Source organism: Mauremys mutica, chromosome 15 (assembly GCF_020497125.1).
Source record: "Mauremys mutica isolate MM-2020 ecotype Southern chromosome 15, ASM2049712v1, whole genome shotgun sequence".
In the NCBI taxonomy this organism is placed as follows: domain Eukaryota; kingdom Metazoa; phylum Chordata; order Testudines; family Geoemydidae; genus Mauremys; species Mauremys mutica.
In genome coordinates this window covers 33,257,734-33,272,540 of record NC_059086.1, presented here as the reverse complement: position 1 = coordinate 33,272,540, position 14,807 = coordinate 33,257,734, and the positions used below count along the sequence as shown (strand labels likewise).

At 59.0% G+C, this 14,807-nt stretch overlaps 1 protein-coding gene across 4 annotated transcripts; it reads right to left on the bottom strand.

Annotated features, from left to right (window-relative positions):
- Positions 1-234: 234 nt before the first annotated feature.
- LOC123350191 (collagen alpha-1(X) chain-like) lies at positions 235-8,134 on the bottom strand. Of its 4 annotated transcripts, none has more exons than XM_044988635.1 (8): positions 7,886-8,134; positions 7,741-7,776; positions 5,792-5,902; positions 3,197-3,310; positions 2,868-2,895; positions 2,668-2,693; positions 2,282-2,319; positions 235-1,499 (listed from the first exon to the last, which is right to left on the bottom strand). In XM_044988635.1, coding segments are annotated over exons 1-7 (348 nt in total). In that variant the 5' UTR covers positions 7,917-8,134; the 3' UTR covers positions 235-1,499; positions 2,282-2,317. The 4 variants fall into 4 exon arrangements, 3 of the variants coding, with proteins under 3 accessions (XP_044844570.1, XP_044844571.1, XP_044844569.1); XR_006573720.1 differs by having other exon boundaries at positions 5,792-6,317; XM_044988636.1 differs by lacking the exon at positions 2,868-2,895.
- Between the last annotated feature and the right edge of the window lie 6,673 nt (positions 8,135-14,807).

The following is a 14,807-nucleotide window of genomic DNA, read 5'->3' as shown; positions in this document are numbered from 1 at the left end:
CCCACCCACAAAAAAAACCTTCTCCCATCCACACCCAACACCTTCCAGGTTCACTCCCAGGCTCCTTCCCTCTCCCTCAGCTCCCCCGTTACCCCCGACTCCCCCAAGCCTTTGCGCTGCTTCTGTCGGGTGCAGGAAATGCAGGTCGGTCATGTGACTTAAATTAATTACTCAAGGGTCTGTGTTAATGTGCCTAGTGAGGAATCTGTCAACAAAAAAAATTACCAGAATCTTTTTTTTGCTCTGTATTGTTACAGACACCCTCACTGACAGATATTTTGAAATAAAGGACCAAAATAATTGAAACTGGCAGGATTCTATTGTGTTATTTTGACAAATAAAATATGCAGAGTTTTCAAATATTGTTAACTTGTTTTATAAATTTTTGGTGCAGAATTCTCCAGTTATAAGATGACCGGGAACCAGTGGAGCTGTGGCAGGTGCCATGTGAAACGAGGGGTTTGTTCCAGCCCCGGCCCCGTTCGCTGGAGTGAGTCTCTAGCCGGAAAATCCCCCGGGTTTGGGCGACTCCCCACTGGCCCCGGAGACACCAGCGACTGTCGGGTGGGGGGCAGAGGAGCCGGCGGAGCTGGACTGGAGCCGGCGTCACCGTGACTCCTGTTAAAGTCCAACCCCGTTTCCTCCTGGGTGGGGGGGTTCAGCTGGAGGAGGGGTGATGGCGTCGGGGTCCCTCTCTCCACCGCTCTGCTCAGGACGTCTCTGCGGAGCAGGGTCCAGATGGCCCGGGGGGCCCAAGAGATGGGGGGGTGGCAGCCATGATGGTGAAGTGAGTCACTTTCTTTCAGGTCCCCGCAATGTTTTGTCCACGAATGCAGCCTCATTTCCTACACCCCGATTTTGAGTCACAGATTTCAGCTCCCCGACTTCTCCTGTGTCCCAGGCGGGCCCCTTACCCAGTTATATCCGGCGGCCAGGTTAGGGGCATGCCAGGAAATAAGAGGAGCGATCGCACCTCCCCCAGGTGTCACACACACTCCAGGTGTGGGGATGGGGGGCTGCGGGGTGCCTGGGGGAGGGGGATGGTTTGTGGTTCTGTGTTTAGTACAAATCTGAAGATTAACAGGATGCAAAATAACAAACAGCTGCCTTGGCCTGGCCCGTCCCCTCCCTACCCAGTGCTTAGCCCCCTCCCCCCCAGCCCCCTACGTGTGGGGTTGGGTGGCACCAGCTGCAGGGGAGGTACAGGGGGGGTCTATAAGCAGAGCCTGTTCTCCGGGGGGGGGGGGAAATCACTGTCACCCCCTGGTGGCTGCTCCCTTCCCTGTCGCTCTGGTGACTCCCCCTGGGTTCACATTATGGGGGTGAGGGGAGGGTACCCCCTGCACCCCGCGGGCTCTGCCCAACAGGCCCTCGGCTCACTTGATCGTTGCATACAGGACGGGTTCCTGGCCGGCCGGGCCCCCCACCTTGGCCTGCAGCGCCTGGTCGTCCAGCTCCGCACAGGTGAGTCCCTCGGCACCAGGGTCGGGCTCCTGGGGCTGGGAGGGAAGAGAGACACCGGTGTGTGCGCGTGTGTGTGCGTGTGCGCGCGCAACTCCCCCCACACACACACAACCACACTGCGCGCGCGCACACACACACACACACGCACACACACGCACACACACACAGAGAGATTTGCACCGACACACACTGGTGAGCTTGCACCAACAGAGCGCCCCACATGCCATGCGCCCCAGTGGGAGCTGATGTACACAGCAGCAGACCAGACCCAGCCCCTCCACCAGGGGGCAGCGATGTTCCCCCCCCCCCCAGCACAGCGGCTGTGACACGCTCTGTCCTCTCCAGCAGGGGGCTCTAGAGAGCTGCTCTTCCACCCACCGCCCTGGGGACTCCAGCAATGCGCCCCCCTCTCTGCCCCCCCCAACTCTAGCCCACCCAGCCCCATGAGGCAGAGATCAGGGAAATCCCCCCGCCCCCAGCAGCTGCCCCCCATGGAATGCTACTGACCCTCTGCAAATCTCAGACAAATGCAAACATTTAGGGGGAAGGTTTGGGGGGGGGGTCGGGGGAAGGTCAGGGGAGCCCACGGGATGAGTTTGTGGGGTGCAGGGTCAGGCTCTTACTCTGTGTTCTGGGTCTCCCACCCCTCTCCTCTCTCTGCCCCGATCCCAGGGGGAGCCCTGTTGCTGATCCCCATTGCTCTAGTGGGGCCTGTGCAGGGCCAGATTTGGGGGGGGCAAGAGGGGGGCTGGATGGTGCATTGGTGCTCGGGGGGGTCAGGGAACAGGGGGGGCCTTAGCGAGCAGGGGGCACTTACCAGAACATCCCGCTGCTTCCCTTCGCCTACGAGGGCTTCTGTGAAACAGAGACGCCCCCCAGTGAGGGGCTGGGTTCAGAGCAGGGCCCCGGACCCAGCCTCCCAGCCCCCATCTAAGCCCTTCACAGACAGGCCCTCCTGCCATCCAGGACACCGGGGTGGGGCAGGGTCACGGTGCAGCCAGAGAAACTGAGGCACAGAGCAGTGCGCGAGCACCACCAAGGGGGCGCAGTGAGACAGGGCAGAGATGGCTTGTCCCAAAGTGACACGCTGGCTGCACCCCACATCAGCATGTCCTCCCTCCCTCCACAGGCCATGGCCTCCACCCGGAGACTCCCGCCCCTCCCCTCCTTCTCCCCATGGCTGCCCCCTCATGTGTGACTTACAGATTGTGGATGTAGCCTTGGACTCCCTATGGCGGGGGGGGAGAGAGAGAGTTAGTAACAGAACCCAGGAGTCCTGGCTCCCACCACCCCCTGTTGTAACCACTCCACCCCACTCCCCTCCCAACCCAGGGAGAGAACCCAGGAGTCCTGTGTCCTGGGACCAGGTAGATTGGGGGTGGGGAGCGGAGCTGGGGTCTCACCTGCTCTGTCTCAGGGCTGGTCCTTTCCCTGCAGAGACATGAAGCAGAATCAGCCATGAGTCAACCCGGATCCCGTGTACCAGCCCTGCGCATCTCCCTGCAGCACAGCGCCCCCTATGGAGCCACCCGCCCCACCCCCTGCAGCCCAGCACCCCCTAGTGCTGCCCAGGGGCTTTGGGGCCAGCCCTGACTGCCAGGGGAGACGCCCCCTGCTGGGCCCCTGCCCCACCCCCTGGGTTTCCTTCCCCGTCTCCCATCCAAGCCGTGACCCCTTCCCAGCCCGGCTTAGCAGCGGGTTTAACCCTTCCCTCGCTGGGCGGGGCACTCACTTCTGTAGCAGAGGAAGGCCACGAGGAGAAGGAGGACGAGGCCGGCGGCTGCTGCGCTCACCCTGGCGATGATGTTGCGGGTCAGACCCGGTGCTGCACTTGGTTCCGGTGCCCCTGGGAAGCAGCACCAGGCTGTGAGCAGCTGGCTCATTACCTGCTGTCCCAGACCCTCCCCCTCGAGGACCCAGGGGGACCCACAGCAGAACATGCTATGGGGCTGGGGGTGGCAGGAGCAGAGGGGATTCTGGGTAATAGTGGTCAGGGGGGTTCACTGCCAATGGCAGAGGCCTATCCTGGGGGGGGTAGATGGGGGGGCTGTACCTCAAGCCCCACTTACCCTGTGAAGCCAGCTGGGGCCAGATCCCGCATCCCAGCTTCCTCCAACCCTAGGTCCTGCCTTGTCCTGGGAATTTCCCAGCAGCTTCAGATCATTTCTGTGTAGGAATCATCTCGGGGTGGGGCTGGGGGGGCGGAAATGACAGTGGGGGTTGGGTTTCCGGCTGGGCAGGGCACTATGAGATTGTTGGGAGAACCATAACCCACTGAAGCGATCAGCGGCAGAAGACATAACAGTGGTGCCATCGGTGTGGCCATCATTAGGTTCAAGAGTTAACAGTGTCACGTTGAATTGTTAGGTTCCAGAGTTAACTCTGTGTGTATCTGGATCAGTAGCTTCCAGTGTTAATGACCCACTGGGCAGCAGACAGAGGGGATACACAGGACCCTTATGCCCAGCTCTCTGTCCCCGGCCCTGTTTTCCCAGGGGGATACGCACTGAGCTGTGCCCCACACGGCTTGCTTTGTGGTACCGATGGGAGGCACAGCACCCCAGCCTGTGGGGGCCGATGGGGTGGGGTTGTGGGGGAAGCTCTCCCAGGCCCTGCCCCTGCCAAGCCAATCTGGCATCTATCTGTCCAATAAACCCCCCCAGCCTATGAAATGAGTCCAAGGGAGGGTGTCTCAGCCCAGATGGGTCATTCGCTATGGGGCTCTACCCCTGTCCCACGCAGCCAGGCTCTTGGCTTCATGATTCCCCTTGGGGGCGGCTCCTTGGGCTGCACAAAGCTGTTTCTGTGAAGGTTGATGGCGATTTCCTGCCCCCAGCCCCGGTACCTGGTCCCCCGCTGCCTGGGTGGGTCAGAGCTGGTCCCGTTCCTGGCTGAGTCAGTTCCATTCCCTCTGTGGGAATAGAACCAGCATCTGCCAGGGGTGGGGCAGGGGTGTCAGAGAAAGCTGGAGCTCTGGTGTCTGTGGTGAGTTATAGTTGGCAGTGGTGGCTCTTCCCCGGGCTGAGCCAGCGTCCCTGGGGAGAGGATGGGAGCCAGGGATTCAGGCCAGCTCAGCGCCCCCGGGATCCCAGAACTGGGAGGATCGGCCCAGAGAGACCCTGAGCGCAGATACAGCCCCTGCCTGGCTCCACGGAAACTGGAACCAAAATCATTACTGACTCGTATTAATTACCAGGAGCCCCTGTGCTGGGCCAGCTCCCCTGTGTGCTCGGAGCTGTACGGACACGACACAGAGATGGTCCCTGCCCCAGCCAGGTGCCATTCACACCTGGAGTCACTGCGGAGCAGGTCTGGGTGCAGCAGATCCTAGTTCAGAGGAGGAACGTCCCTGTTTCTGTAGAGCTACAGGGGAGCTTGTCTGCCAACCGGGGCTGAATCAAACCAGGGGCGCTAATACCGACAGCCCAGACTCACTCTGAGATCACCAGTGGGGGTTGGGAACCACATGGGATCCATCATTTTGGGTCCAGTTTTCATGTAGACAAACATTCCTCTGTGCATCCCCAGAGTGGGAGCAGCATCCCCCAGGGGCAGGGTTCCCCCCTCCCTCAGCCTCAAACCTCCAGCGGCTGCTGCTTCCCCCTGGCTGGGGAACCCCCCCCGTGACTCTGTCCTTGCTCCCCGGCCGGGCGTCCCCTCTGCTGTGTCAGGGGTCAGGGCACAACCTGGCTCTGAGCGTCCCATTGGGGCTGAGCCCCTCTAAGTATCTGACTGGGGGTGGGGCTGGGAGTGGAGACGCTGAGCTGGGCCCCTCACCTGCCAGCACCAGCTCCACGGGGTTTGCTGGGCTCTGACCAGGTGTCGGGATCCGAGTCAGGGGGATAATAGCAGGTGTTGCTGCCTCTCTCACTTTGGAAAATTTGACCCCAGCCAAGTCCCCGCCCTGTGCTGCTGCCTTCCTGGCCCCAGCCTTGTACAGAACAAACTCCAGACCCCGGCGCTGGCCCCGACACCGGACGGTCACGGCTCCCCCAAGGGAGCCAGGGAGATGGAGGGTTCGGGGGAGCTGAGCTCTGCAGTGGGAGGAGATGGAGCATAAGACAGACCCCAGCACGGCCACTGCACCCTGTCCCCAGCATGGAGCATCAGCGACGGGGCAGAGACAGGGTCAGGGTCTCCCCTGGGATCCACCACCTGAGATCTCCTCACATACCCACCTCCAGGGGGCCGAGATCCCCCCCACACAGACACTCAACCTTCACTGGCTGGACGTCCCATCTGCTGGGCAGCGCCAGGACTCGCACAGAACCCTGGGGCCTGGCTGGGTGTGGGGCTGGGAGCCAAGGTGCCGGGCTGGGCCGCTCACCTGTTACAGGGTCGCTGGGCTCCGATCGGGTAATGTCTCCTGATCCGTCGCTATAATAATATTCCAGTGTGATACCGATGGCAGCAAATTCATCCTCAGAGTCAGCAGGGTCTGTGTAAGTCAGATAGTTCCCATCTCCAGCCTTGTAAAGGAGGATCCTCATGCCCAGACGCTGATGCCGACACCAGATGGTGACATTTCCCCCCGTGAGGATCACCCCATGTAGTAATAAAATTTTATGTTTGTATTTTGTATAATTTAAAATAAAAATTAATAATGTAGCACGTATTCACTGTATTGGTGAATATTTGACCATATCCTGCCAGCCACCCTTTCTAAAGGCAAAACGGAACAGCCTAAGGGGCCACTGGTAAAAATCCATCAGCCAGAATCTGTCTCTGAGCTGATTTCAAGGCAGTAACAGACTTTTTAGGGTCACCATTTTGTTGTGGGTTTAGCAGTAATTGTTGTTCTTTTTTGCATTGCAGCTTCCTGTTCCTGTTCCAATGTTCTGTGGAAATCAGTTCTGGTTTGTGTGTAAATAAAAAATGTGTGAGTTCAAAAATAACTATAAAGGCCGTCACCAAACCAGATGTTCTAAAAAAGAACCAAGAACAAGCGCAAGGGCACCCAAAAATTAGAACACGCAGAAGAGGGCAAATTAACGACTAACAATAAAACAGGCACCTATCAATAAAAACAAACTAGCTGTAATGAAAACCAGCACAGGGTAACTCCCTAAAAAAACCTGAAAAACAAGCACTCGTCAACCAACAATTGATTACAGCATCACGGTGCAAAAGTCATTAGTCCCAATTTAAAAAAAACCACACACACAAAATAAACAAGGTACCTTGCCATGAAACTTTGAGTTTGTCCTGCCAAAATTTCTCCAGAGCATCGCGTTGCGACCAAGAGAACCCGGCTCCTCCATCCCCATGATCAACCTAGCTGGCCACTAGATTGCTCCAGACTCTGGACTGGTAACTATAACATCGATGTGTGTGTGTGCGTGTGTGTGTGATTAGATGTATATGCTAGTTGTTGTATCTTCAATAAATGCAGCGTATTGCCTTTTCCCCTGAAAAAGATCCCGTGTGCTTCTTATAAGCATAACACCCACCGGGGCTGACAGAGATGGAGGGTTTGGGGTAGGACCCCTCTGGATTCACAAACAAACAGGAAGTAAGTGGGGGTGACACAAACCGCGTCCGTCTGATTCAATCCTCTGCCCATCTCTCACTCCAGCGTTTCACCCCCCACCCATCCCTGGGGTGCAGCCCGTCCCCGTGGCTCACAGCCGGGGTGAGTCACAGGAGGCAGAAAGATTTCCAGTCTCTGATTCCTTCAGTTCTCCAGGGTCAATTCAGCCCTGCCCCCCTGCAGTCAGGGGTGACTCTGGATTGACCCCGGGGGCTGAGATCAGAATCACCCTCCTTCTGTGTTTCTAACATTGAAGCTCTGCACGGTGCCGGCGGCCCCTTTGGGGACGGGATATTCCCAAAGCTGTTCAGGGGACGTTCCGAACGCCGGGCCGGGCTGAGCCTGACCCACGAGCAAAGCAGTGACACGCGTGTGCAGCAAGCCGAGGGGGAGACACAACGGGGCCTTGCTCCAGTCCCGCTGCGTGTCCACCTCTTACAGCCCTGCTCTGCCTGACCCGTTCCCCGGGCTCCTGCCAGCTCCCCGGGCACAGTGCGGGGGCGCTGCGGGGTGGCTGGTGCCTTCACTCTGTATTTCCTGCTTTGAGTGCAGGTGAATTCACCCTGTGTGGTGCCCATCCCTGTAATGAGTGGGGCGAGGTCTCCTCCCTTCCACACCCAGAGGTGGGGACTGAGAGATCTGAGAGGATCATCCCTTTTGGGGATCTGCGCCCCTCACCCCCACCTACGTCCCTCATCCTTAATGTGGAAATTCCCCCAGCTGCCCCATTCCCCAAAGATACTCACCTCCCAACACCCTGCTCCACCCGGCCAGCCAGCAGCCTGTAATGAGATGGATGGTTAGGGACCAGATCCCAGAGCAACTGGATCCTACACCCTGGGCTCAGATCCCCCATTATGGGCACACGCTCTGGCTGTCTCCGATACTCACCGAGGAGGAGGACGGTGAGAGTAGACGCCATGATGGAGCGGTGAAGGACCCCTCAGCGCTGCCACCAACTCCCTGGTGCCCAGCTCCACTGAGACCCGAGTGCGAGCGGAATGAGGAAATGCGCTGGGGGCTGCAGCCCCAGGAAGCCTGTGATGTGCTCGGCCCCTTTCCGCCCCACCAGATGGTTTCTCTGCAATCTCCAGCCCAAATCTATCATGCTCAGAGCAAAGCCAGCTCCCTGCAACACCCAGCAAACCACATCCCCTCCTGCAGCTGCCTGGTCTCTCCACCCCCGCCCCAATCACCTCCCAGCCCCACATGGGAGCTGCCCAGTCCAGGGATCCACTGGGAATGGGTCAATCTCAGGAGGCATCAAGAGGTGCCCAGGCTGCCCTGACCTTTTCCAACAGGCCCGTCTAGCCTCCCTGGAGCAGCAGCTCAGAGCAGAGGAGGGTTTGTGTACGTACACACACACACACACACTCTCTCTCTCTCTCTCTCTCTCTCTCTCTCCCCCTTTCCCTCCCTCTCTCTCTCCCTCTCCCTCTCTCACATGGAGCAGGGCACAGATTCCTTCCTGATCCAGCTGGGCCCAGCGCCTGCCCTGGAGCATGAGGGTGGACAGGCCTGGCCAACCTCCTTCTCAAGTTGTGTCACTGCAGAATCTATTCTTAGCCAAGTCATGTGCCACACAGATGGGACGGGGGGCTGGGAGGGGTTGTGGTTTCCGAACCCTGTGAGGGGGATGACGTAGGGGTAAATTTAAACCAACAGCCGATAAATCTGATCTGCAAAAGAGCTGGCGCTCACTTCCTGTTTCTGCTACTGCCAGTGAAACTTTGTGTAAACCTGATACCTGGCACCTACCCTGTTATATACCCCAGTTAGTGGAGGGAAATGGGGTCTTGTGATTGGTGGGGAGGGACTGGGAGCCAGAACTCCTGGGTTCTCTCCCTGGCTCTGGTTGTGGGGTGGGGTCTGCTGCTTAGAGAAAAGGACACAGATTAGGCCCAGCCTCCTAGAGGTGAAAGGCCCCATGTCCCTTCCCCAGCCCATCCCAGGGGCTGTGGGTCTGCGCAGCTCAGGGCCTGGGGCAGAGCTCACAGGGGCTAACGGCTGAGCCATCTCAACTGGGCGTTAGTGTGAAAACAATCCTGCCCCCCACTTTGCTGTGTGGGGGGAGCTACACGTGAAAGAGCCTCCCGGCCTGTCCCCCCACACTCCCCCCATCCCCCCATCGGCCCATCTTCTCCAAAGCCCCCATCTCCCACCTGGCCTGGCCCCCATCAGGGAGGGAGGCTGAGGGGACATGGGGGCCATTATAGGACAGGCAGCGTGTGGGGCAGGGGGAGGGAGGAAAGAAGAATGTGGGGGGCAGGAGGCTGAGACTGAGGGGGCAGGAGCTGAGGGGAGGCTGGGACAGGACAGTGACGAGGGGTTGGGATGAGTGGGGTCCCACCATGTGTGTTTCAGGCTGAACCCACCCCATGGCCACGGGGGTACCCCTGTCCCCTCTCCCTTCCCCTGACCTAGCTCAGCAGGGGTTTGGGCAGGAAACAATCCCGCCCCCTACCCAGCTCAGACCCCACTGAGGGTGGGGGCTACATGGCAATATGTGGGGAGCAGAGATGGGGGATCAGGAAAGGGCACTGGGGGGCTGGGAATGTGGGAGGGCAGGAGGCAGAGAGGAGGGGAAGGTGAGGCATGGGGGGGTCATTATGGGACAGGGAATGTGGGCCAGAGGGGGGTGTGGGGGCAAGAGACTGAGGGGAGAGAAAATGGAGGACCCAGGACTGAGGGGGCAGGATCAGGAGGGGGGCAGTGAAAGGGGAAGCTGCTGAGGGGTAGGAGTGGCAGCGCCCTCCTGGGGGGCACCATTTGCCCCTCCCCCCTCAGCCACCCCAACAATCCTAACCCCCCCCCCCCGCAGCTCTGACCTTCTGGGGGGAGCCTGTCTGCCCTCAAACTCCTGTCCCCCATCCCAGCCCCCTCAACCCCTCTCAGGACACCCCCAACCTACTTCCCCCAAACTCCCAGCTCCCCCCAACCGACTCCCCCCAGATTCCCACCATGGAGGGGGCCAGAAGGGGCTAAATCGCTCTGGGCCCTGTTGTGTTCATGGAGATGCAATAAAGGGCCCAAGGTGCGAACACGCCCCAGCCCCTGCCCCGCACTGAACAGGGTTAGACACGGGCCGGGGGTGGGGTCTGGAGCCTGTAGCATCCCCACAGGGGGCTCTGTCTAGGGGGGCTGGGCAGTTTGTGATTCTACAGGATGTGGGGGGCGGCTCGGGGCTGGGCGATGAGCCCTGCTGGTCCTGGGGGATTTAACGACCCAGCCGCCAGTTGGGAAAGCGCTAGGGCCCAACGCACCCTCCCAGTGCGGCCCAGGATGGACGGGGGACGATGCGGGTGTCTGAGGGGGAGGCCGTAACTGGGGGCGGCCAGTTTAGACTCGATGGGGAGGCCCAGGCAGGAGCTGGCTGCGAAGGGGCAGGGGGCAGGCGGGTGGGTGACCATGGCTGTGAAATGCCGGGTGCCCGGCCCTAAGGAAAGGGAGCAGAGTGGGTGGCGCTGGGAATCCGTCCGGGAAGGGGTTAGTTACTGAGTGCCCGCTTTCCCCCCCCCACCCCCCGCCCAGTCCCCAGCTGTAGGGATCGTGCCTCCATCTGCAGCCAGATCAAAAGAGCAGCCGAGCAGCAGCCGTTAGCTGAGAAGCAGGACGTCACATCCTCGCATTCCATCAAATGACAATAAAACAATGTCATACCAGGCTGCTAAGAAGGAGACCCCCATCCTAATGGCCCCTACCATCACCAGATAGAGAAACAGATCTTGAGATGGTTGAAGAAAACTTGGTTTGATAACACCCGGTCTGGCAAGAGACCACTTCTCAGTAGTTGTGGCTGTGAAATCCTCATTGCTTGGTTTGTCATTATGGTCCCCACTTCCCCATTTGTCTGTACGGGCTCTGTCTGGTTCTTGACTTGTTTTTGGCTGTGACATAATTAATTTTGCCAGGTGTAAATGAATTAAGGTGGTGGGGTTGGTTAGAGAATGTTGTTACACTGTGTATGGATTGGCTAGTAAAATTTCAGTATAACCAGTGGTTAAGGTACAGTGTGACAAAGTTCCTCCTCTACCTTGGTGGGTCCTGAGCTTATTGGCAGATTTGCTCAAATCAGTGATCTTCCCCTCTGGTGGTACCCACAGTCTGGGTCAACTGCTCCTGTGTCTGATCAGGAGTTGGGTGGTTTGGGGGGAACCCAGGCCCACCCTCTACTCCAGGTTCCAGCCCAGGGCCCTGTGGATCCCAGCTGACTACAGTGCCTCCTGGTACAGCTGCATGACAGCTACACCTCCCTGGGCTACTTCCCCATGGCCTCCTCCAAACACCTTCTTTGTCCTCACCACAGGACCTTCCTCCTGGTGTCTGATAACGCTTGTACTCCTCAGTCCTCCAGCAGCAGCCCCGCACACGCACACACGCACGCACGCACGCACGCGCGCACACACACACACACACACACACACACACACACACACACACACACACAAAATCAGCTCCTCTCACACACTTCTCCTCCCCACCTGACTGGAGTGAGCTCCTTTTTAAACCCAGGTGCCCTGATTAGCCTGCCTTGATTGGCTGCAGGTGATCTAATCAGCCTGTCGGCCTGAATTGGTTCTAGCAGGTTCCTGATTACTCCAGTGCAGCCCCTGCTCTGGTCACTCAGGGAACAGAAAACTCCTCAGCCAGTGACCAGTATATTTGCCCTCTACCAGACTCCTGGACCCCACTGGTCTCATACAGCTAAACAGGACTCAAATTTCACCATAGAAACTGGGGGCCAAAAGGAAGCTCTTTGGGAACCAACTCCAGGCCACAGCCCCAGAGATCAGAGCTGCCAGACCTCAATGCTCTGCCAGTGACACCGGGCAGAACCTGGAGTCCCCCCGATGGACCTGATCCTGACTGGCCATCACAAAAAGTTTGTCTGTCTTATTGGGAGCGGTGAGCACTGGATGTGTAGCGTCTGGTTCTGGCCAGGGGCGGCTCTAGGTATTTGGCAGCCCCAAGCAGGGCGGCACGCCGCAGGGGGCGCGTTGCCGGTCGCCGGTCCCGCGGCTCCGGGTGACCTCTTGCAGATGTGCCTGCGGAGGGCGCGCTGGTCCCGCGGCTCCGGTGGAGCATCCGCAGGCACGTCTGCGGGAGGTCCACCCGAGCCGCGGGACCAGCGAACCCTCCGCAGGCATGACTGCGGAAGCTCCACCGGAGCCGTCTGCCGCCCTGCCGGCAAAATGCCGCCCCAAGCGCGCGCTTGGCGCGCTGGGGTCTGGAGCCGGCCCTGGTTCTGGTGATGGTTAATAAACAGAGATTAAGGATATTACCGTGTAAGCCTCTTTCACTGGTGAAAGGTCCTGGACATCTGCAGAACACCGGAGCCCACCGGCGCCAGGGCTGGGAAAAGGTGGGATGCCCTAATGTGTGCAGGTAACACGGGCTCCCCGCAGACACAGGTGGCGCCCTCCTGATGCCGGCCCCACTACAGCCCCCTCCCCTCTGCCAGCCCTGGGCACAGACCGGCCTGGCTGGACCAGTGAGGGGGACCCCGGCGCCCTCCAGGGGCTGTTCTGTGGGGAGCCCGACGCGCTCAGTGTACAGATGTGTACAGATCTGTGTACAGATGTGGTCTCCTCACCTCAAAAAAGATATTCTAGCACTAGAAAAGGTTCAGAAAACCTTTCTATCCCTCTGGGGGAGAGATAGCTCAGTGGTTTGAGCATTGGCCTGCTAAACCCAGGGTTATAAGTTCAATCCTTGCAGAGGCCACTTAGGGATCTGGGGCAAAAATTGGTCCTGCTAGTGAAGGCAGGGGGCTGGACTTGATGACCTTTCAAGGTCCCTTCCAGTTCTAGGAGATTGGTATATCTCCAATTATAAAAAAAAATAAAAGGGCAACTAAAATGATTAGGGGTTTAGAGAGGGTCCCATACGAGGAAAGATTAAAGAGGCTAGGGCTCTTCAGCTTGGAAAAGAGAAGACTAAGGGGGGACATGATAGAGGTATATAAAATCATGAGTGATGTTGAGAAAGTGGATAAGGAAAAGTTATTTACTTATTCCCATAATACAAGAACTAGGGGTCACCAAATGAAATTAATAGGCAGCAGGTTTAAAACAAATAAAAGGAAGTTCTTCACGCAGCGCACAGTCAACTTGTGGAACTCCTTACCTGAGGAGGTTGTGAAGGCTAGGACTATAACAATGTTTAAAAGGGGACTGGATAAATTCATGGTGGCTAAGTCCATAAATGGCTATTAGCCAAAATGGGTAAGAATGGTGTCCCTAGCCTCTGTTCGGCAGAGGATGGAGATGGATGGCAGGAGAGAGATCACTTGATCATTGCCTGTTAGGTTCACTCCCTCTGGGGCACCTGGCATTGGCCACTGTCGGCAGGGGCGGCTCTAGGCACCAGCAAAACAAGCTGGTGCCTAGGGCGGCAAAATGTAGGGGGCGTTCCCTGCCGCCGGGCGGGGGGGGGGCGGCAGGCTGGGCCGGCGGACCTGCTGCAGTCATGCCTGCGGGAGGTCCACCGGAGCCCCGGGAGGACCGGACCTGCCGCAGGCATGACTGCGGAGGGGGTGCTCGTCCCGCGGCTCGGCTGGACCTCCCGCAGGCATGACTGCGGCAGCTCAAGCGGAGCCGCCGGACCCGCGAACCGTCCGCAGCCACGGGAGGTCCAGCCGAGCCACGCGGGACCAGCGGTCCCTCTGCAGTCATGCCCGCGGGAGGTCCGCTGCTCCCGCAGCTCCAGGGCGCCTCCCGCGCATGACTGCTTGGGGCGGCCAAAAACGTAGAGCCGCCCCTGACTGTCGGTAGACAGATACTGGGCTAGATGGACCTTTGGTCTAACCCAGTACGGCCTTTCTTATGTTCTTATGTTATGTTCTTATGCTCAGTGCAGGGGCAGCATCTTCCGCTGGCTCCAAAAGGGGCTGATGCCTGTGGGGCCAGAGGTGCGATTCTGGGGTGCGGCTGTGAGGTCGGCAGGAGGCGTCCAGGGAGCTGGGGCCCTGGCAGTGGGAGAAGAGCAGTGGGGCTGTTTCTCCCCCTCCTCCAGCCCCGTTTCAGTGAGCCACCCACCCAGATTCACTGCCCCCACCATCTCCCAAACGATCCCCTGTTGGGTCGGTTCCCTCTGTGGGATTAAAATGAGCGTCAGCTGGGACAGGGGAGGGACAGAACCGAGCACCCAGGCCGGGGCGGGGCTGAAATGGTGACTCGGTGATTGGGCCGCTCGCCCCGCGACCCGGCCTCTGTTACGGCTTTAATTGTCCGGGCTGGTGGGGAGTGAATTCAGCGCTGGGGCCGGAGCCGGCTGGGCAGCCCCTGGGCCCCGACTCCTCTTGTGTGTCCCCAGAGCGGGGGCGGCTGGGGGAGCATCCCCCTGGGACAGGCCCCTGCTGCACCCTAACCCCCCCCCCGTGCATCACCTGCTTTCCGTGACCGGGGGTCGTGGCCTCCCTTCTAGAACACCCTGTGGTGTGTTCTAGACCCACCCCTCGGGGTTCCATGAGAGGGTGTGACTCCAGATTGACCCGGGGGGAGCACGGGTGTGAGCTCAAATTCCTGCCCCACCCCCACTGCAATCAGGAGTGGTTTCAGATGGAGCCAGGCCGCAGCGTGACCCAAGGATCTCTCGGTGCTGCCACCAGCAGATGGGATGAAGAAAGTATCGGGACACAAGGGGGAACGGGGGGGAGTCCCACCGGCGGAGCAAAAAAAAACCCCAAAACCAAAATATCGGGACAAATTGTGTCCCGACTGGACAAACGCCTAAATATCGGGACAGTCCCGATTTTATCGGGAGGTCTGGTCACCCTAGGTGCTGACGGGCAGAGGGCACAGGGGGCGCTGGG